The 27,001-nt window shown below is 33.5% G+C and overlaps 2 protein-coding genes and 1 long non-coding RNA gene across 3 annotated transcripts; 2 read left to right on the top strand and 1 right to left on the bottom strand.

Annotated features, from left to right (window-relative positions):
• The first annotated feature begins 15,637 nt into the window (after window positions 1-15,637).
• On the top strand, window positions 15,638-16,251 carry LOC123294954. Its single transcript, XR_006535139.1, has 3 exons — window positions 15,638-15,660; window positions 15,777-16,103; window positions 16,195-16,251. It is a non-coding gene; the product is annotated as an uncharacterized LOC123294954 (long non-coding RNA).
• Window positions 16,252-16,264: 13 nt separating this feature from the next.
• On the top strand, window positions 16,265-18,354 carry LOC123294938. The gene is made up of 2 exons (XM_044876136.1): window positions 16,265-16,614; window positions 16,672-18,354. The coding sequence occupies exons 1-2, from the start codon at window positions 16,338-16,340 to the stop codon at window positions 16,830-16,832; spliced, it is 438 nt and encodes a 145-aa protein (XP_044732071.1). The 5' UTR covers window positions 16,265-16,337; the 3' UTR covers window positions 16,833-18,354.
• Window positions 16,870-19,594, bottom strand: LOC123294866. Its single transcript, XM_044876044.1, has 2 exons — window positions 17,001-19,594; window positions 16,870-16,894 (listed from the first exon to the last, which is right to left on the bottom strand). The coding sequence occupies exons 1-2, from the start codon at window positions 19,592-19,594 to the stop codon at window positions 16,870-16,872; spliced, it is 2,619 nt and encodes an 872-aa protein (XP_044731979.1).
• Between the last annotated feature and the right edge of the window lie 7,407 nt (window positions 19,595-27,001).

Genomic DNA, 27,001 nt, shown 5'->3' on the forward strand with positions numbered 1-27,001 from the left:
ATTTAAGAACACAGGTAGGAATTTTATCCACTCCGGTAGAGTTTGTGTTCTGTAAGGCAGCTATTATTTGAGCTATTTCCTCTGTGTGTGAGCTATTTCCCCGTTCCTTTAAAGTAATATATTCTTTAATTTTAATTTGGTTTTTGTTTAAAATAGAATTTTTTTCCTTCCAAATCGGTTTAGGAGTACACATTGAAAGGTTGACATTGTTGTAAATATATTACCGCTTAGCTGTTATAATGTTCTTTTTGTGTTGCAATTTTAAATTTTTATATTGTATTTGAAGATCAGGGTTAGAATTTTTTATTTTAAACAGTTCTCTCTAGTGCTTGCCATCATCTTTAATTTTTTAGTAATCTATTTTGCAACATGCAAACAAAAAATGGCGAGACAAAAATATGTTGACTGCTTTCAACTTCGGTAGGGTTATCAATCGTAAGGGAACAACTTCCCCACATAATTCAGTACAACACTTACAATTTGGCGGGAATGTATATTGTATGTAAACTCAATGGAATAAGGCCGAATCAATGAAACGGTAACTTTATATCTGTATGAAATACAGAATAATGTAGCCTTATCTTGGAGTCAGTCTCGAAGGTTTGGTTGGGAACAAAGCCATGGTAGAGCTTAAGTGCCTCATTTAGTTAAAAGGAGAAGATATTTTAATAAAATAATGTAAGCTATTTATTTAAAATGAAGAAATTTTTTGAATTTAAAACCATTTCAGATTGAAACGAAAGCATTCATACTATTACCCAATATATGGAAAATATTTCAACTAACAAAAATTCACACAGAGCCAAATATTGGTGGAGATCTTGGGTACACTATTATAAATAATGTGTCAAAAGTCCCCATCGAAACCATTTGTGCTAAAAGAGTTAATCGGGGTCAAAGGTGTTTGGATTTTTTCGAAAACGGTAAGTTTTATCAAAAATATACCTTGGACAAAAATTGTAAATCTTAAAATTATCTTAAAAATGGTTCTTATACTTTTTTTTCTATTTTTTCTAAGATTCATCATTCCAGAGATATCTTCAAAGAGCTAAATTTTTTCCTTCCATTTCGGGCGTTCGAAATTTCCGGTAGGTCACCACTATGCTGTCTGCAAAGGCAGTCAAGAGTGGAAATTGTATGATACATGCTGCTAAAATCAAGTCGAGCGACGCAAAACAGTTTGTATCTGGTATGTCTTCTCGTGTACAGAAATAACAAAAAGAATATAGACAAATAGAATTTTATGATTTGTTGAAAAAACATTTTATACGTTGATAAAAATTATTAAAATCAGAGATTTATGAACAAACATTTCGAGATTGCTAAATAAAAAGTTATAATAATTAAAAATAATGGGAATTTCTATTTAATTTAATCCTCTTAGTCAACATTACTGAATGTTTCCATTTTGCATTCACAATTTTTAATTACTATAGAATTTTACAAGTAATAAATTAAAATTTATGGTAATAAATCTATATATATAAAACAAAGTCGTGTTAGTTACACTACTTATAACTAAAGAACGGCTGAACCGATTTAGCTGAAAATTGGCAGGGAGGTAGTTTAGAGCCAGGAGAAGGACATAGGATTTTTATCCCGTTCGACAGCTTTCCCGTGGGACTTGATAACTGCGTTGGGTTTCGGTGGTGGTGCAATCTATGGTAAACTTATCGAACTAACATTTATTTCGGCGGTGGTGCCATCTATGATGAACTTATTGGCCAATCCTTATCCTTAAACAATGGCCAATCCTTAAAAGTTTGTGGTTTAAATCTAGAACATTCATGTTTTTCCCATGGTCAATTATACGTGGCATGTTCACGGGTCGGAAGACCATCTGCGTTGTTTGTTTTTGCGCCTGATAATAAAAAAAAAAATGTCGTGTATCACAAGGTACTTAAATGAAGAGCAACCTATGTACTAAAATACAGAAATAATTATGAATGATTAATGTATTTTTTTATTTTTTTTTGTATTTTTTCCAATTAAAAAAAAAAACTGCTTATTTATTGCCATTAAGGCGGAACAAAGTTCGGCGGGTCAGCTAGTTAGTAATAAATGAGTACTAATTTTTTATACCAATACGGAGTTTTTTGAAGTTTTTTAACTTTCGTTCGAAGCCAGCACAACTAGTCTTAATTTTTTTTTAAATGGAGTAACAAATTCAATTTTTTGGTAATTAATTAGTAATAATCGAGTACTAATTAACCCCGTATTGTTTACCTGGTTGTGCAACTTTGGCTGTTTCAGCTTTGTGTTGGAACCAGTTTTTATGAGGAAATTAGAAAAATTTGCGTACAATAATCTATCAAATAATCTTTGAAAATAATTAAATTACTCTGATATTCCAACATTATAATTATTACAAGGAAAAATTTGTTTGTTATATGTGGACACTACTTCTATCGACTTAAGATTCGAAAGATTAGAAACCTCAAAACAATTAACAAACGAAACTGTAAGGGAATTTTATTCAAGAATAGATCGTATAGTTACTGAATGTTCTAGCGCATTATTCTACGATCCTCATAAATAAAAAAAAAAAAAAATTCGTAAACGAAATAGGTTTGAGAAGGTTCATAAATCATTGTAAACCCGAAATATTTCCTCGAAGATCGTAAAAAAGAAATAATTTCTTTAAAACACGCATTAACGATAGGTATCGAGGAAGAACAATATCTCTAATGATAATAAAAAATCACTTAGGAAAAATGTAGGAAAACTAATGATAATACTAACGAATGCTTTAAAAATAAAAATAATAAAAGTGACGACAAGGATATCAAAACATGCACTTTCTTTATAAAGAATAAACTTTATTATAATAAAACTTGTCACAACTTTAATGAATGTTATTAAAAAAAGAATAAAGGAAAACGTGAATCAGAAATTAGTTAAGCCCAAATAAATATTCTCAAGACTCACAGCATGGGAAACGATCAAACGAGCGATGTCCAATCGTCAGCCATTGATCAATTCCAAACAGACGACATATAAATAATAAAATTAATCGTGAAAATCCTATAGTTAAAAAAAATTTAAATAACATCACACTCATCACATTTAATTGCCAAAATCACAAGAGTCAGGGAAAGTAACTTGAAGGAAGTCTTGACGAAGAATGGATTAATTTTACAAATGATCTAATGCAAGTTTCCTTAATAAAAATACCCGGATACATAGGCTCTGCCAATTGTGAAAAAATGTTAGTAGGATTTGTGATGCCAGTGAAAAGGGTGTCGCTGCTTGTTTTTACCTTGTCGTAAAAACCAAGATATCTGTGCAAAGTTCGTAATTGCCCCCAAAACTAAAACTGCCTCTTTAAAATCTTTTCATATTAATCGAAGATTAGAACTTTCAGGTGCACACTAGTAAAATCGTCCAAAATAGGTTAAATAACATAAAACTTAATCAAGTTAAATTATATACGGACTCGAAAACCGTATTATGTTGGCTAAAAACCCTCCCTATTTGTTAAATACGTATTAACAAACCGAGTCTCTCTGATATATTAGGAGATACTTCGCCTACTGACTGGGGACATGTTAAATCCGAAGAAAACTCTTCTGATTGTACATCTAGAGGTCTGAAAATATCCAGCTTATTAAATCACCTTTATCATTAACGGGACCTTCCTTTTTAAAGAATCCAAATATTTTCGAAAGTATATCCTGGTTGCCAGTTCTTGATAATCTGGATAGTCCTGAGATATAAAAGAGCCCAGTTGACTATTAATATAGAACAAAATTCTGTAGTACAAATGATTACTCATTTTAATTCTTTCATGCGACTGAAGAGAACGTTTGCCTTTGTCCTGCGTTATATTTCAATTTTACAATCCTGTTTAGTTTGAAATTTGATCGTACTCTCTGTTTTTCGGGTCCTTTCAGCAGCAAAGAGTTAGAAGCTTCTTCGCTTGCCACACAATACTGTTGTCTACTTTAGTAAATAATCTTAGTTTTGTTTCATTTTTTCTGTTTATGTTTTTACTTGTTAATTTTGTTGTTATCTGGTGGGTGGAAAATGCGTGGTGAACTAATTGAACACTGAGAAGTCATACTTTGTTGTATATTTCTGTAACCCAACCTTATACTGTCTCTTCTTAAGGTGTGAAAGCTCTTCGCGGTTTGGTGGGTGGTATCTTGGCACCAATTATTTTTAAATAAAATTAAATTTATATTTAAAGAGTCGCAAACCTGACCATCAATTTGGGTTCCGTGAGAAACATTCCACCATAGAACAAGTGGTATAGTAAATACGATTACGATAAGTTTTCTTAAAACAAAAATTTTATGCAGTATTCCTTGACGTCAGCAAAGATAAGATAAAGTATGGCATACAGATAAGATAAAGTGTGTGTTAGGGACATTTCACAAAGTTAGTGTTTTTACTTTTTTCTTTGGTGATTTTAATTAATAATGAGTTGGTACTAACTGACTATACCAAGAGTCCACCTATCACAGTAGTCTTTCCCATTTCCCATTTCATCGCTCCCCCATTTATTTATTTTTTTTTTTGAATTCAAATATTTTATTCGTTAGATTTCAAATATTCTTTGTTTTCTCTTCTTTCATGTACATTGTTGACACTTTCAATTTGTTCGGTCCCATGTGACTGAATTTTTCCCTTTTTGTTTAGGTAGGCTCAAATTCTATCGAATTTGGGGGGGCGACTTATGTTAGGGACATTTCACAAAGTTAGTGTTTTTACTTTTTTCTTTGGTGATTTTAATTAATAATGAGTTGGTACTAACTGACTATACCAAGAGTCCACCTATCACAGTAGTCTTTGTGCTGTATAAGTTGTTTACTTATTTTTCAAATGGGTCGGTTTCGGAACCGACCCAGTGAGTTTATAACTCTTTACTTTTTTAACATTATTAATTCGTTTCTCGATCTGAATGGATCTTTTCTTTCGGTTGATTTAATTAATCAATCTAAAAATATAATTTAAACATTGTCGAGTCAGTGATTCTGTTTTCTTTTCAAAGTTTCAATTTTTTTCAATGGTGAAACGCGTGGTGTTCAGCATTTAATTTTCAATTTAACAATGTGTTAAAGTTTAATTTCTAAATCGATTTTTATCTTGATAATCAAGTTTAATTTTGGATTCAAATTCGAATAGTTCCCAGTGAACCGTGTGTTTTAGTGCAGTGAACTTAACATTTTCTACTTTTCCCGCCATTGAGGTGATTTAACGCATATTGCAATTTTCATCAATTAAAAGTCAATAACCAACAGTAGCAAAAGCGTGAACAAATTCAAGTAAAGGTTTGATAAGTTATCCTAAATTCCTTTTTTCCTGAGTTTATCCGATCAAACTTTTAAATATCAACTTTTTATTCTTCAAATAGTATCAACCTGGATAAAAAACCGGTGAGTACATATATATTTATTTTTCATACAGTCCGTTAATCTCAAAGGTTCTTAAAACTCGCTTATTGTTGGGAAATATTTTAGTTTTCTTAAACCAGCGACCATCGCCCCAACATTTTTGGCCACTTCAAGCCAAATATATGTTTTTTCATTCAATTCAAATAATCACGTGTTTTTTCGTGTTTTTTTCTTGACAAACGATTGCGTAACAGCTTGGCAATAACAACCCTAGTTTTTCACCAGGCCAGTCGACGCCATTTTGATATTTCAGATTTGACAAATAATAAAATTACTCTTTTCATAAAATAGATGTCACTATTGACTATTTTTTTGTTCAAATCACAAATCATAATATTTACATCCTATTTTTCAATTGTCAAAATTTATTAAATGACATTTCAAAAAAATAAATGTAAATAATTTACTTTTTTTTGACTTTAATTGTTAATTTCAATTTTTCTGAAAAAATTTAAAATTCATTTAATTAAATCGCATTTGATTAAAATTTCGTATTAATTCAATATTATTTAATACTCAATCGATTTAATTAGTTTCAATTTCTTATAGGGAAAATTCGTAAACGTATGGTTATTGACTTTGATTGCATTTTTTTTTAAATTAATTAATTTCATACTTTTATTTCAATTCACTTGTATTCTAAAAAGTTTAAATTGTTTATTCTTGGGTATCAAATAAATTCATTATTCATTCATTGATTTTCATTCACTCTCAAGTATTCGAGATTTTCAAAACAAATTTCAATTCATATATAATACTGAGTATCCGGGTAACTCTGCTGATTTGTTCTAATTTATTAAAAATTTTCTTTTGATTTTAAACAAATTTAATTTCAGTGGTTCTGTAATTCGATTGAAATCATCAACGTATCGCTCATTAATAATATTTTAATTATTTAAAGTCATTTGATTGTTTTATCAATCCTTCATCAATTAATATTATTCCTTTTTTCAATTTTATTTGCATTTTCATTCAAGTATGGCACAAGTTATTGACAGCTTACTCCAATATGGAGAAACCATGGAAGCAGTGAAGGAAAACCTAGTCCTTCATCGTGAAAATGCCTCTGCGCAAGTAAACGCAATTTATGACACTGTAAGGGGTCTTGCACAAGCCGATTTTTTACAGTGTGAATTATTATTTAAAGAACTGCCATCCTTCATTGAAAATCATAAAATAATTCAAAGTGATATTTTGAAATTTAATTCTGCTGTAGAAAAACGTAAGCGAATCGAAACAGTTTCAGCTCAAATATCTTACGATCAGTTGACATTTTCAATCAAGCTGCATTACCACAAAATGAAGGCGTTAATGCCAAACAAAGTTTCTGATTCAACATCGGTTGATTCAGTCAAACCTCTTCAACAAGATAACAATTTAGCTCGTATTAATTAACCCCAATTCAATGGCGATATAGATTCCTGGTTGGAATTTATTTCTATATTTGACAGCCTTGTCCATTCAAAACATATGGACAACATTTGCAAATTTCGATACCTTAAAACCTCGTTGAAAGGGGATGCGGCAGCTGTGATTTCTGGGTTTGCCTTAACTAGCGAAAACTATCCATTAGCATACGAAGCATTACGTTTTCGCTACAACAATAAAAGGCGCATAGCCAGTTTTTATTTACAAAAGATTTTAGAGTTCAAGACAACCCATTTGTCTAATTTAAATAATTTAAATTCATTTCTCACCACTCATGAAACTGCAGTAAAATCTATTCGCTCTATGGATTTACCAGATTTAATTGATTTCATTTTTTTCAACTTAACACTAAATAATCTGGACACTAATATGCGCCGTGAATTTGAATTACGTCATTCAGACAAGGAGATTCCGTCATACACGGATTTAATCACCTTTGTTACTAATCAGCTTCGCTCATTAGAGTTGCAATTACCCACTACTCGCACCAGTAGCTCAACGTTTCCAAAAACAAATAAACCCAAATCATTTTTAGTAAACACCGCTCACAACACGAACAAAATTTCTTCATTCAAACAAAACTCTCAGATTTCAAAATGTATTCGCTGCAGAGGCCCTCATAATCTCGCAGCTTGTCCTTCATTTTAAAAAATGGAATTATCGAATAAATATCAATATTTAAAATCACTTATGTTTCAATTGTTTAGGTTCTCATCTCCGAAGCCAATGTGCTTCTAAAAATGTATGTCGCAAGTGTGATTCTAATCAACATCACACTACCCTTCATCCTGGGTTTCAATCACCGGTCACGTCGGCAACTAAAGCCACCGTTTCGGACTTGAATGCGTCTCCCTCAAACTTAAGTACTCAACCCCCTCACAGCACCGGTAACGACATCCCGGCGCTGTCATGTACTTCATATGCCCAAAACCCACAAGGGGTCTTACTGGGCACAGCTCAAATTTTAATTAATACTCCCAGTGGTAATTATCTTTCTGTTCGGGCACTTGTGGACCCTGGCTCCCAAGTGTCAATTATTTCATTATCATGTTGTCGTGCTCTGGGTTTACCTATTAAACCCACTTCAACTCAAATTTCTGGTATTGGCGCCACCGAAACCTCTTGTCATGGTACGGTTTCGTGTATTTTAAAGTCAAAATATTCTGACATAAAAGTCTCTACAACTGCATATGTCATGTCTACTATTTCGTTAAATTTACCTTCAGTTGAATTGTCTCAAGAAGTCATCAGTCGCTTCACGTCACTCAAATTGGCAGATAGCCAATTTTATAAATCATCCCCCGCGGATTTCTTAATAGGGGCAGATTTGTTCCCCTCTATATTGTCATGTACGGATTCTCAAACTATTCAGGGATTCCCTTCCGCCATAAACAGTATTTTTGGGTGGTTAATTATCGGTCCTGTTGAGGGCAACCCCCCTACTCAACCCATTTCACTTCTGAGCACTGCTCAAATAAGTGATCACTTACAAAATTTTTGGGAAACTGAAGAAGTTTCGGTTTCCATCCCCTCAAATCCTTCAGATATTTTGGCGGAACGCCATTTTAAAGACACGCATTCGCGTGACTCAACGGGTCGATACATTGTCGCTCTTCCGTTTCGTCCGGGCAGCCTCCCTGCCCTTTTCAACAAGGAGCGTTCACTCGCTTCCTTTATTAATTTGGAAAAAAGATTGTCTAAATTTCCAGAAAAATACAAGGCGTATACCGAATTCATGGATGAATACATTTCATTATGTCACATGTCAAAGGCAACTAACTCATCAGGTTATATAATTCCCCATCATTATGTCACTAAGTAAGTTTTTAACGCCTCGGACCCAGGTTATAACAAAATTTCTTTAAATTCATTATTGTTGGCCGGTCCTAAATTACAAAACGATATCTCGGACATCCTTTACTCATTCCGTTTTAACGCAATAGCCTTGTGTTCTGATATACGTCAAATGTATCGACAAATTTTGGTACGTCCAGAAGATCGCATTTATCAGCATATATTTTACCGACCATCCACTGAATCCGACGTCGTTGAATTTGAACTAAATACCGTAACATACGGATTAGTTCCTTCCGCTTTTCTTGCACAAAGGTGCCTAAAACAATTAGTTATCGACGAAGGCAATCATTATCCTTTGGCTTCTCAAGCCCTTCTGCACAACACTTACGTTGATGATATCATTACTGGTGCTTCGTCTCCTGAACAAGCCAAAACTTTACTGATACAATTACAAACTTTAATGAGTAGGGGAGGTTTCGAGTTGCGAAAATGGACTAGTAACGAACCTTCCATATTAGCTGATCTCCCTGTAGATCACATCGAGACGCCATTTATGTTCGAAACGGAGACTGTGTTCAAAATACTTGGGCTGCTGTGGGACCCAAACACTGATAGTTTTCTATTTCAATTTAAATCATTCGAAAACGTTTTGACAAAACGCACTTTGCTTTCACATGTGGCAGGAGTGTATGATCCTTTGGGTTTTTTAGCACCTATTACTTTTAGCTTGAAGTGTATTCTGCAAAAGTTATGGTTAGATCACTTAGGGTGGGACGACCCTGTACCTCCACATATTCGTCAAATTTGGAACCTCCATCAACAAAACATGCATCTCGTAGCTCAAATTCGCATTCCCCGTTTCATTGCTCCTTCAGAAAGTAGGTCGGTATGGTTGTCCGGTTTCTCTGACGCTAGTCAGCTTGGATACGCAGCTGTGCTTTATCTCTGTTGTGATGATGGATATTCAATAACATCAAATTTATTTGCTGCTAAAACTAAGGTGGCTCCATTAAAAACCCTAAGCATACCGCGCCTGGAACTCTTCGGAGCACTTCTGCTTAGCAAACTCGTCTCGTCTGTCCGTCAAACTATGCCGAATTTGTTCAAAATTCCCCCACGTTTATTCACCGACGCTCACATCGTTTTATATTGGCTCAACACTCCTCCACATTTACTCAAAGTTTACGTTGCCAATCGTGTTGTAGCCATTCAACAAATTACTCAACAAATGTGCTGGTCTTATATTCACACTTCTGTCAATCCTGCTGATATCGCATCTCGCGGACTGACCCCTGATCAGTTTTGCAAATCTACTCAACATAACTTGTGGTTTCACGGACCATCGCTAATTTCGGAGCCTCTCAGTCAGTGGCCCCCTCCTTTTACGGATACAATTTCCAATATTGCTGAGCTGCCCGAAATTAAACCCTTGGCTCTCGCAGCCAATTTAATTACTCCGGATCAAATGTTAGAATTATTTTCTCGCTTTTCGTCATGGACGCGTTTGATCCGAGTAGTCGCATGGATGCTTCGTTTCATCAAACAATGTAAAGCACGCCTACAGCATCTAGAACCCATTTCTGGTCCGTTGTCCGTCACTGAATTAGATTTTGCGAATATCAAAATCATTCATATAACTCAAAAATATTATTATTCCTCCGAAATTCGTTTGTTATCCGCTCATAAAGCTCTTAAAGGCAGTCTCAGCTCGCTCAGTCCGTTTTTGGATTCCTCTTCCATAATTAGAGTGGGTGGTCGCCTCAACCACTCCCCACTCTCTTCAGCTTCCAAGCACCCCATTTTGTTGCCCAAAGTGACACACATCTCCCAATTAATATGCGTTCATGCTCATTTGTGTTCTCTTCATTCTGGGCCCAGAGCAGTCCAAGCTTCTGTTCAAGCTCTTTATTGGATTCCCGGGCTTCGTGGTCTCGTTCGGAAAGTGATCCGTAACTGTCCCACATGCTACAGATTTCGTGCTGTGCCCTTCGCGCCTCAAATGGCCGCTTTACCCGAATCTCGAGTCACCCCCTCTAAACCATTTTCTCATACCGGAGTCGACTTCGCCGGTCCATTCGTTGTTAAATCCGGCAACCCACGTAAACCTCGTTTAACAAAAGGTTATCTCTGCATCTTTGTGTGTTTTTCCATAAAATGTGTCCATCTTGAGTTCGCTTCAGAACTCACTACTCAATGCTTTCTAGCAGCACTGGATCGATTTGTAGCTCGTCGGAGTCTTCCATCCGACATATATTCCGATCAAGGTCGGAATTTTCTTGGCGCCTCACGCCTTTTAAATGAAATTTCTATTTTCTTAGAAGAAAATCGCGAGAATATCTCCGATTATTTGTCTCTTAAAAGTGTACAATGGCATTTCAACTGTGCATATGCACCTTGGTTCGGGGGTTTATGGGAAGCTGGCGTCAAATCCGCCAAATCGCTCCTCAAACGCATGTTCAAGGAATCTTCCTATTCCGTTGAAGATTATTTCACGATATTCGCCCGCATTGAAGCGGTGTTGAACAGTCGCCCACTGTGTGATCTGCCTGCTGATCCTTCTGAGGCATCGTCTTATTTAACCCCTGGACACTTTCTTACCGGCACCCTCTTGACCTCGTTGCCCGAACGATACCCACCTTGTGAACAGCCCGTTCGTGACCGTTGGCTGAACCTGCGCCAGTTGCTTCAAAGTTTTTGGAAGCGTTGGTCTAAAGAGTATTTAAATACTTTAATTCAAAGAAACAAATGGAAAACGCCTGCCGCCACCCCTGAGGTTGGGGATGTCGTATTAGTAAAAGGGGATCAAACTCCCCCACTTTCTTGGCCTATTGGTCGTATAATCAGACTTCACATGTCTGCAGACGGTATACCTCGTGTTGCCGATTTAAAACTTGCGGATCAGCAAATAGTTACTCGGGCGGTCGCCAGACTGCTTCCCTTGCGTGGGTCGATCGAGTAATCCCATTTCATCGCTCCCCCATTTATTTATTTATTTTTTTTTTGAATTCAAATATTTTATTCGTTAGATTTCAAATATTCTTTGTTTTCTCTTCTTTCATGTACATTGTTGACAATTTCAATTTGTTCGGTCCCATGTGACTGAATTTTTCCCTTTTTGTTTAGGTAGGCTCAAATTCTATCGAATTTGGGGGGGGGGGGGCGACTTATGTTAGGGACATTTCACAAAGTTAGTGTTTTTACTTTTTTCTTTGGTGATTTTAATTAATAATGAGTTGGTACTAACTGACTATACCAAGAGTCCACCTATCACAGTAGTCTTTGTGCTGTATAAGTTGTTTACTTATTTTTCAAATGGGTCGGTTTCGGAACCGACCCAGTGAGTTTATAACTCTTTACTTTTTTAACATTATTAATTCGTTTCTCGATCTGAATGGATCTTTTCTTTCGGTTGATTTAATTAATCAATCTAAAAATATAATTTAAACATTGTCGAGTCAGTGATTCTGTTTTCTTTTCAAAGTTTCAATTTTTTTCAATGGTGAAACGCGTGGTGTTCAGCATTTAATTTTCAATTTAACAATGTGTTAAAGTTTAATTTCTAAATCGATTTTTATCTTGATAATCAAGTTTAATTTTGGATTCAAATTCGAATAGTTCCCAGTGAACCATGTGTTTTAGTGCAGTGAACTTAACATTTTCTACTTTTCCCGCCATTGAGGTGATTTAACGCATATTGCAATTTTCATCAATTAAAAGTCAATAACCAACAGTAGCAAAAGCGTGAACAAATTCAAGTAAAGGTTTGATAAGTTATCCTAAATTCCTTTTTTCCTGAGTTTATCCGATCAAACTTTTAAATATCAACTTTTTATTCTTCAAATAGTATCAACCTGGATAAAAAACCGGTGAGTACATATATATTTATTTTTCATACAGTCCGTTAATCTCAAAGGTTCTTAAAACTCGCTTATTGTTGGGAAATATTTTAGTTTTCTTAAACCAGCGACCATCGCCCCAACAGTGTGGCATACAGGTTGCACAAATTAAAATCTGGTCTGTTTATAATCCAATCTGGTGTACCTCAGGGCAGTGTTTTGGACCAAGTCCTTATTTAATTTATACCGCGGATCTACCAATCGATGACACAAACATTGCAGCTACATTATCCGATGATACTGCGATTCTATCCATTTATGTGCATCCAAATTCAGCTTCTCAAAAACTGCAGACAAGTATCGATAAAATACAACATTGGTTGAGTAAGTGGCGTATTCAAGTTAACGAGATGAAATCCGTTCTAGTAACGACCACTTTGAGAAAGGAACGAATGAAGCCAAATATCTGGGTATACACCTTGATACACCAGGTCAGAGTTGGGTAGGTAAAATACTGTACGAATAATACATTAAATTTAAACTTTTCTTCTATCTCTAACGGTTTAAAATATGGGTTCTACGGACCAAGGAACGAATTGACCTATATAGCTCATTTTACGAACTCGACCTCACTTTTTACGTCCTGAGTACTCTATAAAAATTTCATCTTGATATCTCTTTTCGTTTTTGAGTTATCGTGTTGGCAGGCAGACGGACAGACGGCCAGACAGATGTTTTGTAACTGCGCATATTTAGGCCTTCTTTATTGGTAATACGCACAGCTTGATTTCATATAATAGTTCTGCACATGGATTTATCCTGAATATTACAACTGCACATATGTTGAATTTATATATTGTTACTGCGCATATGTAGGCCTTATGTATTACATGTGGATTACACGTAATAATACGGCGCATGGGTTGATCCTGAATATTACAACTGCGCATACAGGGATATTCTATTTTGCCAATGCGCATATTTAGGCCTTATATATTGGCAGTTCCCATATAATTGTGCAGCGCATACTGGGACATTCTATTTTTCAAGGTCACCACTTTTTGTCTTATTTATTGGTAGTAGGCATAGCTTGATCACATATAATAAGTCTGGACATGGGATGATTTTGAATATAACAGCTACGCCTACAAGGACCTTCTATTTTGCAAGTGCCCAAATTTGGGCCTTGTATATTTTTCGTGCGCACAGTTTAATCACATGTTACAATTCTGAACCGAGGTTGATCTTGTGTATTACAACTGCGTGTACGAGGACCAAGTATTTAGGCATTGCGCACAGGTTAAGGGGATTGTTGCAATGGAAAAGTTGAAATTTTTCCCTTTGGTTCAAGCATGTCTCTGTCCAAAATCGCATCTTTCTATAATTTAACAGTCCCTTAGAATTTGTATAGCTGAATCATTCCGCTTATAGATAAATCATTTATGGTGAAAGTGATGGAAAAATAATAACACCACTAACCTTACCGTGTATTGTTATCAAATCTAAACGTATATACAAAATTTCAACTCAATCGGTTGAAGATATCTGCTTAAAAATTGAGTTATAAGATTCCCGCCATTTAACTAAATATGGAGGAAGCGACGTGAATATTCGGTCAGGTCAACCATGAAAATTCAATGTCATTCAAAGTGAGCGTATTTACAAAATTTCAACTCAATCGGTTGAGGGTGTCGGCTTTAAAATTGGGTTGCAAGATTATTTATTGTTGAACATAACAATACCATTGTTTTTAAGAAAAAAAATTCGTTGCCATAGCAACGGTTAGTTGTAAACGCTACAAGAGAAATGATCGAAATGGTTTAAAACTTCTTGTGAAATTATATTTATAGTTTTTATAGATTTAAGGACAAAAATATTTTACTGTTGCATTAACGGAAAAAACAGGACTGGTTATTAACTTTCTCGAGGGAAAATGATTGATTTTTCGAAAAAACGTTTCAAACAAAATTTGTTTATTTTTATGTAAGGAACATTTTTTATATCTAAACTTTTTTTTTAATACATATTTTTATACTGTGTGTTTAACAACTATGGTCATTTACACAGTTTACAAGATATATATTATATTAATTACTGAACGCGCCTAAATGCGACGTCCACGAGTGTGGACTGTATACGAACGAAAATATAATAAGATTTAATAAACCAGATAAAAAAAACAATTATACAAATAAATTTTCTTTGGGCTTACCTTGATTAATTTTCACCGGTAGTGATTGGTGATTTAGGGGTAAATTCGGAAAAGGGGAATTGTGGATAAATCACCAATTGGCGGCTGACGTTAGTTGGCCGCTAATATGTTGGTTGTGGTCCAATTCACTTTATTTAATATAATTGTTCGTACTAAATTTCGAATCACTAAAATTCCTTCGATCTTCAAAAAAAAAACTCAACTAACTGAATTTATTTTCAATGACTAAATTTATATCTAAGTATTCCAAACTAACTGGAATCGATTTTAACGAAAATACAAAACCAACTAACTGGTATCGATTTCTTTTTTAACTATACAAAAAACGATATTTGTACAATAACAAAAAAAATATATTTTTTACAAATAAACTAGTGCCGACCTTTATATGTGTCGGTTGATTAAACTAATTTTTATTTATCGATATTTGATTTGATTCGATTAGTATAGGCGCCAACATAGCCCCCACTCAGAACGATATTTTTTGAGCTAACTCAGAAAAACGCTTCTGAAACTAATCATTTTTTAAAACGATATGCAATGAGCAGTCTATCGTAAATAATAAGTCTACGGCGCAACATAATATGCGTCTGTGGCTAAGTAACATAACCAACCAAAGTGTCAAATAATAAACAATACAATAATTTGTAGACTTAAAGTTACTCAATGTATTCCAAAATAAAGACAATTTCATTTCATATTATCTGCAATCCCTGTGACAATCAAAATATCGAAAAATCGAATAATTTAATAGTGTTATCAAATTTGTAAAAAAAAAAAAAGAAAAAGAAATAAAAACTAAACTAAAATTAATAAGGTGATGGGGCGGACAAATTAAATGAAAACATTGATTATTGTGAGGGTAAGGGGCATAATCTCACAACTGGTCGTTTATATAGACCCGATTTAGTTTTCACCTCCACCACCCGAACAATACCATCTATGCCAGGGAAAAATTTTTCGACTCTACCGACTGGCCAACGAAGAACGGGTACGTTATCTTGTTTAATAACCACCAGTGTTCCTAATTGGATAGGATAACCAGGAACATTCCATTTTTGCCTTAATTGCATTTGTGTCAAGTAATCATTTTTCCACCGTTTCCAGAACCCTTGTACCAAATGATCCAATAATCGTTTCCGATCGAGTAAATTTACCGGACGGTTTGGAACACTTGGTGAAGGTAATGAATCTAACGGGGTCATGGTAAGAAAATGAGCTGGTGTCAAAGGTATGGGATCGGTTGGGTCAGTACTCAACCAAGATAGAGGCCTGGAATTTAGTAATGCCTCTATTTGAACCAATACCGTATTCAACTCTTCATATGAAAGAATTTGATCCCCGACAACTTTGTATAAATGGGTCTTAACACACTTCACTTGCACTTCCCATATACCGGAAAAATGTTGACTAAAAGGAGGCTGGAATTTCCAGGTAATTTTCCGATGAGCTAACTCGGCAGCCCATTTTTTTTCAAATTCATCAGAATTCAATAATTTATATAAATTTTCTAATTCGTTTTTAGCCCCAATAAAGTTAGTACCATTATCGGAGTACACCACTGAACATGCGCTGCTTCTGGATAAAAAGCGTTTGAAGGCAGCCAAAAATAGATCGGTTGATAAATCCGACACGAGTTCTAAATGGAGAGCTTTAGTACATAAGCATATGAATAAACATAAGTATGCCTTTTGGCTCTTTACTCCACGATTTCGACTCATAGTAATGAAGAATGGCCCTGCAAAATCAACCCCAACATGTAAAAAGGATTTTGAAGTTTCTGAAACTCTAACTGAAGGTAAATCCGCCATTTTGGGAAAAACGGGCTTCGGATTTAATTTAAAACAATGGTTGCATTTCCTCAAGTTATGCCTAATTGTATTACGGGCGCCCAGTATCCAATATTTTTGGCGTAGTATGGATGAAACTAACGATGGCCCTGTATGTAAGTTTTCTTTATGACAATTTTCTATTAATAAATTAATAAAATTATCTTTCTTAGGGAGAAGTAGTGGATGCTTTTGCTCAAAACTAATATCAGCATTTCGTAAACGTCCACCTACACGTATCAGCCCATCATGCAAAAAGAGACTAAGTGGTCGTAAATTTGCAGTGGAAAGGCTTCTATTTTCCAACGATCGAATATCGTCTGCAAAATGGTGATTTTGAATCACCCTAACTAAGACTAATTCAGCTTTAACTAAATCGGAGGCGTTAATACTACCCTTAGAAGACAAAATTTTTATAAATCGTAAAATATAGACGGTTGTTCGTATCATTTTTTTCCAAGAAGAAATTTTCTGAATAAATGCATATACAGAATTTTCCTGCCTTTGAGTAGCAATCATAACCGTTAATTTTTCTTCAGGCATAACGTCCAAATTAACAGAAATTTTTCTTATTGGCCACGATGAAGGTTCTAATTTTAACCACTCTGGACCCGTAACCCAATTAGGCATTTTCATGAATTGAGATGGACTTAATCCTCGAGAAAGTACATCGCTAATATTTTGTACCCCCTCTACATGAAACCAATTTTCATTTGATACCAACGATTGTATTAATGAAACTCGGTTGGCAACGAATGTTTGCCAACGATAGGGTGGGGATCCAATCCAATTCAAAGTTACTGTCGAATCGGAAAATGCAAATAATTTTCGAACCTGAACGCGCGGTTCCAAACTGGACATTGCAAATTTAAACAACCTGGCCAACAAAACAGCTGCACACAACTCCAATCTTGGAATAGATTCCGTTCGCATTGGAGCAACCTTGGTTTTCGCACAAACTAGATTAACCAATATTTTATTAGTCGGCGTAACCGTCCTAATGTAAATCATAGCGCCATAAGATTCTAAACATGCGTCGCAAAATCCGATTAATTCAACCGGTAAATCTTTAATCGCCCCAAAATGACGAGGAATTTTAAACAATTCTAAACATTTTAAATCAGTTTGGAAATTTTCCCAGAATAAACAAATTTCCCTATCAGGAGCCTCGTCCCAATCCAATTTTAATATCCACAATTTTTTTATTAAGAGTTTTATTAATAGTGTTACAGGTGCTAATATTCCTAACGGATCAAACAACCTAGCGACTGTCGAAAGTACATTACGTTTAGTGCAGGGTCTAAGTTCGGCATTAATACTAAAAGTGAAAACATCCGAATGAGGGTACCACTGCATACCCAATATTTTCAGACTGTCTGAATCAAAGGATACTATTTTAGGAGAACGGTCCTTTTCGGGCACAAAAGAAAATAATTCCTGAGAATTTGTCGCCCATTTTGTCAATTCAAATTGGGCCGATCCAGATAACTCAATGAGCTGCGAATATAATTCCGTAGCTTCTTTGACCGTGTTGACGCTTGTGACCAAATCGTCCATGAAAAAATCACGTTGAACAATTGACGAAGCAAACGGGTATTTGTCGGCTTCATCTAACGCCAATTGTTTTAACGTTCTTAAAGCTAAAAATGGCGAACTCTTTACACCAAAACTAACGGTGTCTAACGAATATACTAAAATTTCATCGGTTTTTGAGAAGCGCCATAATATTAGCTGAAATTTTCTGTGATCTGGATGCATTCCGATTCTCAGATACATTTGACGAATATCTGCTGTGAATGCAACCGAAAACAAACGAAAATTTAAAAACAAACTAACTACATCCGATTGTAGTTTAGCGCCAGTATAAAGCAAGTCATTCAAAGATACTTGTTTTGTAGTTTTAGCGCTTGCGTCGAAAACGCATCGAAGAGGGGTGGACACACTGTCCGGTTTAAATACACCATGGTGTGGGATGAAATAATGGGGAATAGACGGGTTATTTTTTACTAAAGATATATAACCCTTTTCTAAATGTTCCGTAATTACGGCACTGTATTGTTGCTTCAACGTTGGATTTTTATCGAATTTATTTTCCAAAGCTTTAAACCGTTTTAAAGCGTTTGAGTATGACTCGCCTAATTTATTGGCGTTATGTTTAAAAGGTAAAGATACCACATATCGTCCCGAATTCTCCCGCATTACGGTCGACGCAAAAATTTTCTCGCATTCCACATCTTCTGGACTCTCGAAATTTTGTGTTGGAATGTCCTCTAATTCCCAAAATTTACGCACCAACTTTTCTAATGGCGGTTTCACCTGAGTGTGAAAGGATTGTACCGACGTGGATGCTACTGGCAAATTGGGTACACAGCCCATTATTACGAAACCCAACTTTGTTTCAAGGGCAATAAGTGAATTAATTTTACTTTTGATTTTACGTGATTCTAATAAAGTGGCAAACATTTGAGCCCCTAATATGCCCTCTATAGGACCAGGCTCACAAAATTGATCATCCGCTAATGGTAGATAACTAAAATGTTCCCACGATTCTCGTAAAATTTTGACATTAGGTAACCGATCTGTGATTTTTTCGATTACAAAAACATTAACTTTATAGTTGACGCATGAATTTAAACGTGAATAAATAATTAAATCCGAGGCTCCTAAAACCTGACTGTCCCCACCAAAGCCCTTAACAACCATATTCGAAGACGATATATTTAATCTAAGTTTCTTAATACAACCTTCCGTCAAGAAATTCCCTTGACTACCAGAATCTAACAAGAAACGTACTCTATGCCTGACACCGACATGATCGTATACATGGACAATTACCGTTGACAACAACACTGTAGAACCGCATTTGATTATAGAATCATCGACTGTCGAACAAAATGCTGACGTATCACTTTGAACTACACCGGGGCTACTTGGACTGGTAACAGAATCACTTTGACTCACAACGGAACTTGTACTATTATTATATACAGGCTTGACGAAATGTAGCAAACTATTGTGTTTATAGTGGCAAACGTTACATACGGACGGACTTTTACATTGTACAACCTTGTGATTTTCAAAACAATTAATGCACATACCTTTCCCTTTTATTATTTTAAATCTATCCGATGCAGATTTATCCAGAAATTTTGTACAGGTTTTTTATATCCTTATGTTGATTGGAGTTACAAATTAAGCAACGATTGCTCTTTCGATTGGTTTCTCCAAAAAATGCGTGTGATTTTGATTTTACATTTTGGTATGTCGAACTGGATTTTCCATGACCTAATGTGCTATTGTATATTTGAATCTGCTGCTTGATAAATGCAGTAATCTCCGCATAAGTAAAGATACTGGAATTTCTTCGAGTATTTTCAAACAGATTGCGCGTATCTGGATCCAATTTCGACCACAATAAATATGCGTACGTAAAATCTAATAAATCAGCTATATCTAATTCCTTAAGGGCACGGTATGATGCATCACATCTGTCTAGGATATTATCCAAATTATTGACTGAACCTGACTGTGCAGGTTTAAAATCCAAAATTTGTTGTAGGTAAGAACCGGCCAGGATACGTGGGTTTTGATACCTTTCGCAGAGCTTATCCCAAATAATTTGATAATTCGATCCAATAGGGGGTAAGCCAGTACAAACATTTTTTGCCTTCCCCGAAAGCTGTCCTATTAAATAATTTATTTTGTCCGCATTACTCAATCGACTATTAGTGTGAATGGAGGACTTAAAACACTCATAAAAAATTGGCCATTCTAGGATATTACCGGAATATGTAGGTAGAGATAATTTAGGCAGCTTAGGCATCATTCGAGATGATGATTCTAAATTGGAAACAGATGCCTCGTTGACTCTGACTTCGACTTTTCGGGGTAATATCTTCAGCGCAAGTTAATATTTCGCAATATAAATCGTCGAAAGCTTCGAGAAGTTGATAATTGGGTACAAAATCGGGATCCACTTTTAATTTCAATTCGTTTATCCGTTCAATAATATCGAGATGTAGTTAGCCTTGGTTTCCTCTAAACATTTTATTTTTGTGAGGAAATTTTTACGCACTGTTACATTATCGATATCCTGAGTATATTCAAATAATTTTTGAATTCTTCGGAAAAACATTTCCTTTCGGCTATTGAGAATTTTCAGTTTAGCCTCATCACTCGCCATTTTATTTTTTTTTTTTACCAAATATTTAAATGTAAGAAAAATGTAAACTAAGTATGGGAATGAAATAATAAAGAATTGTTATCTAAATACGAAATAATAAAAAATTAAATTAATTAAATATTAAATCAATTAAATGCTAAATTGCATTACAGGTATATTGGAAACGGATAATTTTATCAGAATCGAATAAAACTGGAATAAGCTCATGAATCGAAAATCTAAAATAATTGTATGAAATCTAAAATTGCAGATAATATGAGAATCAAAATATTCACTAATTACAATAAATATTTCAGCAATAAATATTTACAATTGGAATAAGTTCTTGTATCGAAAATCTAAAATAATGGTCAAATAAATGAAATTGCAGATAATACGCAAATCGAAAATAATCAATAATTACAATAAATATTTCAACAAATGATTGAATCAAATTATTGATTATTACTCCCAAATAAATTCAATTAATAAACAGCTTTTTGTAAACCACTGTTACATAATTTGAACAAACAAATTTTTATTTTTCACATACTAGTCTGAAATTACGCAATACAGACCGCATGTTTTTTATCAAAAAAAAAATAATTTCGAGTATGTTGTAATTTAAATTAATTCATACTAAATCGAATTAATCAAATATCGATATTGTTTAATATAACATCCATTCAATATTAAACGAAGAAAAATATTCTAAATCTAAATTGAATCAAATATGATTCAATATGATCCGACACCGAAGGATCAAATTTATGAACGCGCCTAAATGCGACGTCCACGAGTGTGGACTGTATACGAACGAAAATATAATAAGATTTAATAAACCAGATAAAAAAAACAATTATACAAATAAATTTTCTTTGGGCTTACCTTGATTAATTTTCACCGGTAGTGATTGGTGATTTAGGGGTAAATTCGGAAAAGGGGAATTGTGGATAAATCACCAATTGGCGGCTGACGTTAGTTGGCCGCTAATATGTTGGTTGTGGTCCAATTCACTTTATTTAATATAATTGTTCGTACTAAATTTCGAATCACTAAAATTCCTTCGATCTTCAAAAAAAAAACTCAACTAACTGAATTTATTTTCAATGACTAAATTTATATCTAAGTATTCCAAACTAACTGGAATCGATTTTAACGAAAATACAAAACCAACTAACTGGTATCGATTTCTTTTTTTAACTATACAAAAAACGATATTTGTACAATAACAAAAAAAATATATTTTTTACAAATAAACTAGTGCCGACCTTTATATGTGTCGGTTGATTAAACTAATTTTTATTTATCGATATTTGATTTGATTCGATTAGTATAGGCGCCAACAATTACACTATGATTTAAAGTTTTTTTTGTAATTTTGTGGATTTTAGGAATTTAAGTAATTTCCGTATGTTTTGTTCGTCATTTCCTAGAATTTATTTGATGTCTGATGGAAGGTCTGTATTTATTATGTGGTTGTCATATTTAGTGCATGTAATGAGAATATGTTTTGTGGTTATTGGAGCTTGGCAAGTATTGCATAGTGGTGGGGCTGTTTTTTTGAGTATATGTTCGTGTGCCAGCCTGCTGTGGTCAATTCTTAGGCGGGTGAGAGCCACTTCGTCCTGTCGGTTGGTTTGGTATGAGGAAGTCCATGTATTTAAACTTTTGTTCTATCTCTTATCGTTTTTTCGAAAATTGCAATTTAATATTTAATCTTATTTGCTCTTCACGGGAAAACAATTAACTTTACAAAAAAGTTGTTTAATTTTATGCCTTTTCTTACATTTAAACTTTTGTTTTATCTCTTACGGTTTTTGCTATAAAGGCAAATTAAAATTTTCTTTATTAATGTGCTAAAATAATTTTCATATGTTTTCTACATGGTACTTTGAATGTGATATGGTCTCCTTGGCTCGAAACATGAAATTTAATTTTTATAACATTTTCAGTTAGAAATATTGAAATATAAAATTATTTTTTAATCATTTATTTGATATTTGTTAAAATTTAATCAAAATTTAATAAAAATTATATAAATAACAAATTTTTAAGCGTATTTTAGTTTTCCCATACTAAGTGTATATAGAGAAAAACTAGCCATCTGATTGGTTCATATTTTAACATTGATTTTTAAATGGGGTAAAAATGCACCTTAAATTAGCGAAATTTCCCATTTCCCGTTAAAAATTTTGATATTTGGAAGTTTTTCTGGGGTATGACTTTTCTCTAATTTATTTGAACGAAAACCGCATCTTGATAACATTTCTCAGTTTGGCTGTGAATTTATATGAGTCAGCAAAATTTCGGTACATTTTTGACGAGTTATTGCTCTGAAACGATGAGAGACGTGAACGTGATATACGGCGTCCCAGAGTATATATCTACTTAAATTGAAAAGCGCAACATTATAGCTCAAGTAGTTTCTGAGATATAAGGTTGTGAAAAAGGGCTATTTTACGTCGTGTATATATAGTCACAGCAAAAACATACACATTTCACATGCATCATCATACATTACACTTTCAATTTTCGATTTTCCATTTTACTAATCTACGTTTACGCACTGCTGTGCTATATGATAATTTTTTTAAACTAACTTGTTAAAATAAAAATGTTGATAAATTTAATTCGACTATATTTTTTGTAAGAAAAAAGTATAAATGGAAGAATGAAATTTCTAATGCTAACAATGGTGATTCAACATTTATCAAAAAAGCACAGAGAGTGAGCTGGAAGCTATGATACAAATAATAATAATTCTTCTACTTGAGAAACTGCTGATAAAATCACTAATACACCAACGTCTAAAGCTAAACCAAAAATAACAAAATCATGATCCTTAAAAAATGATTGATAAATTGTTTTTTCAAATAAACTCCTTTCATTCACAAACATCGACATCGTTTTTCAGTTTGTTCGGATCACTGTGAGGTTCGCTCGCCTCGCATTGGTTTGTTGGTGTTGACATGTGAAGAGTAGATAAATTTGATTCAATAAATTCGATTTTTTGACTACCTAAAACCACCTATACACATTTTGGATTTCTTGATTGGGTAAGTACTGGTTGTATTAATGTATAAAGTAGTTAAGTTATGTTGATTTGTTTTTTCGTTAGGTTTTTGCATAGAATTAATACCATAGAATCGTAATGTGGCCTCCAAACGATTGATTGTAATAGAGGGAGACCTAAAAAAAGCACGCGAATAGCTGTCTTCGTCTGTCTTATATTACCTCTATGAAATACAATATATATGCACGTGTTTAAAGAATAATTCAAAATATTAATATAGGCTGCGAGACAAAGAAGGTAGACGGTCCCTTTTTAAGCGGTCAATAATTCACTTATTGCGTTTCCTATGCTTTTAACCCTCTATGTTATATATATATATATATATATATATATATATATATATATATATATATATAACATAGAGCTTCTCTCTTCTGCTGCAGGTGACCTGGTGTCGTCAGTGTCACTCTGCCTTCGTTGGTAGATTCTTCGTCGCTCGTCCGCCAAGATATATATATATATATATATATATATATATATATATATATATATATATATATATATATATATATATATATATATACATATATATGTATATATAAATATATACATATATATATATATATATATATATATATATATACATATATATATGTATATATAAATATATACATATATATATATATATATATATATATATATATATATATATATATATATATATATCATTGTATAGTGATTGTGTCAAAGTGAGCTCATAAATTTTTTGTTTTAAAATAAAATATCTAACGAATTTTGAATAATCAATTAATAAATTTCGAATACATAATTCAATAATATAAAGTTCGTGTATTAATTAACTGTTAGTTTGTGTTAATTTTATGTTGTGAGGTTTATAAGGAAGGAAAAAAAAAAATTTGGATTTTTTGGTTAGAATACAAAAAAAAAAAAAAAAAAAAAAATTGTGTGCTGTGAACTTTTTATTTCTTCTCATTCAATTTAATCTCAAGTGTTTCTTATTCAGTTGTGTGTGATGTTCCGATAGTTTTGATATAAAAGCAACCCTTAATATATGGAAAATAGATTTGATTAATCATAAATATTCATGTGTTTTTGTGTGACTTTGTTGTGATATCCCGGTGTGAGTCTAGTTTGCATAACAAAATCTGTAATTGTGAATCATTGATATAGAGAGATAGTAGCGCAATCGGTTTAGGCGCTGATTATAAATACATTAATTTGAGACTTGGAAGAACCTACACTGGTTCAAATCTCGGTATAGCCATATCTCCATATAACAAATATATAAACTTTTTTTTTTTTTTTTCTGCTGCCATCATTTTTAAAGTGAAAAAGAATCATAATAACAATTAATTAAATTCATAAATAAATTATTAATCTTTAATTTTAATTTATAAACAATAAATAAAAATTTTTTATTTGAATTTTACTTTTTATAATTAATAAAAATAAATTAAAATAAAAATGTCGAACGCCGAGATATTGGAGGCCATACTGTCCATAAAGAGCGATATCAATAACATTAAAACCGATATTAATAATATTAATGAAAATATAGCTAAAAAAATGGACGAAATAACACAAAAACAAAATAATCTATCAAATAAAGTGGAGGACTTACAGCAACGTTTAGAAGCAATTGAAAACACTGTTAGAAGAAATAATATAATTATACATGGAATTGAAGAAAATCATGAAACTGCCCAAATGCTCGAAGAAAGAGTTGTAAGAGTGCTTCAGGAAAATTTAAAAGTAGAGTGTTCAGTTAAAGATATTGATTTTGCTTTTAGAATCGGAGCAAAAAATAATAAAAGGCCTATATTAGTAGGTTTAATCTCTGGGCGAATAAAAAGGGGTATTTGGGAAAATAAGAAACAACTAAAAGGAACAGACATATTTATATCAGAAGATCTGCCCTTAAAAATCCGGGATGAGAGGAAAAAATTAATACCGGCAATGTTAAAATTTAGAACCCAAGGTCATCATGCAATTTTGAAGCGTAACAAACTTTTCGTGGATGGCAAACTTGTTGAAAGCGTAGGGGTTAATACAACTAATAAGAGCTCTGACAATAACAAAAAAAGAAGTCATTCAGATGAAATCATTAATGTAAACGAAGTTAACAACCAAAAAAAACAATCTTTCGAAATCCTTAAACCAGCTGTTGAAAAAGTAAATTTGAAACCGTCAACTTTAGACCACTTCTTAAGACCAAGAGCCAATTCTATGGACACAGGTTCAGGAACTTTAGTGACTCAACGATCAAAAAACGGAATATAATAGCCAATGGAGAAAGGATGAACGTAATTGATGACGAAAATTTAAGGCATGAAAACGGTATCGATTTAACGGAAACGGGAGAGGAATTAAAATTTGTTTTCTGGAATATTGAAGGTTTGAGAAATAAAATTGGGATTTATGATCTGATGTATTTAAAACAATTTGATATTTTGGGTCTGACGGAGACATGGACAGAAGAAAACGCAAAATACGAAATAGAGGGATTTCAGGGTATTTTAAAAAGTGAGGTTAGAGAGGCAAGAAAAGGAAGACATCCTGGTGGCATAGCAATCTTTTACAAGAACTATTTAAAAAAATACATACAAAAAATTGAAAGCAGTTTAAAAGAGGTACTATGGATTGTTTTAAAGAAAGGAAAGTTGAATTTATTAATTGGCACTGTATATTTACAACCCGAACAATCCACTTTTACGAACCCTAACTTCTTCAATAAGCTTAGCGAAGAGATGTGTCGTTTAACCGAGAAATATCCAAATTCAGATGTAATTATGGGAGGTGACTGGAATGCAAGGATGGGGAGGAATCAGGATACTATTTTGTTTGGAATCGGCAAAAATGATCATGTTAGTTTTAAATTGGACAACATTCCACAAAGGCGTAGCAAAGATACTATTACAAATAAGTATGGAGAGAAACTTCTTGAGTTCATCAAAGGGCAGGATGTGGTAGTGTTAAATGGTAGGGCTAAAAGTGATAATAAAGGTGAATTTACATTTGTATCACAAAACGGTGCAAGTGTGGTAGACTACTGTGTCGTGTCTAATAGTCTGTGGGGTAGTGTAGACATAAGGGTAGGGGATATATCCGAGTCCCAGCATTTTCCATTAGAACTTAAGATGAAAAATGTATTCGAAAAATGTATAAAAAATCCTCCAAAAGGTATGCCGCTAAAAATATTTAAATGGGATAAGAATAGAGCCGATACCTTTGTAAATGAGATGAATACTTTAGAAACAGATTTATATCTTAGAGGAATGAAAGGAAGGTTGGAAGCTGGAGACAT

The sequence above is a fragment of the Chrysoperla carnea genome, chromosome 3, assembly GCF_905475395.1.
Source record: "Chrysoperla carnea chromosome 3, inChrCarn1.1, whole genome shotgun sequence".
Classification (NCBI taxonomy): Eukaryota; Metazoa; Arthropoda; class Insecta; order Neuroptera; family Chrysopidae; genus Chrysoperla; species Chrysoperla carnea.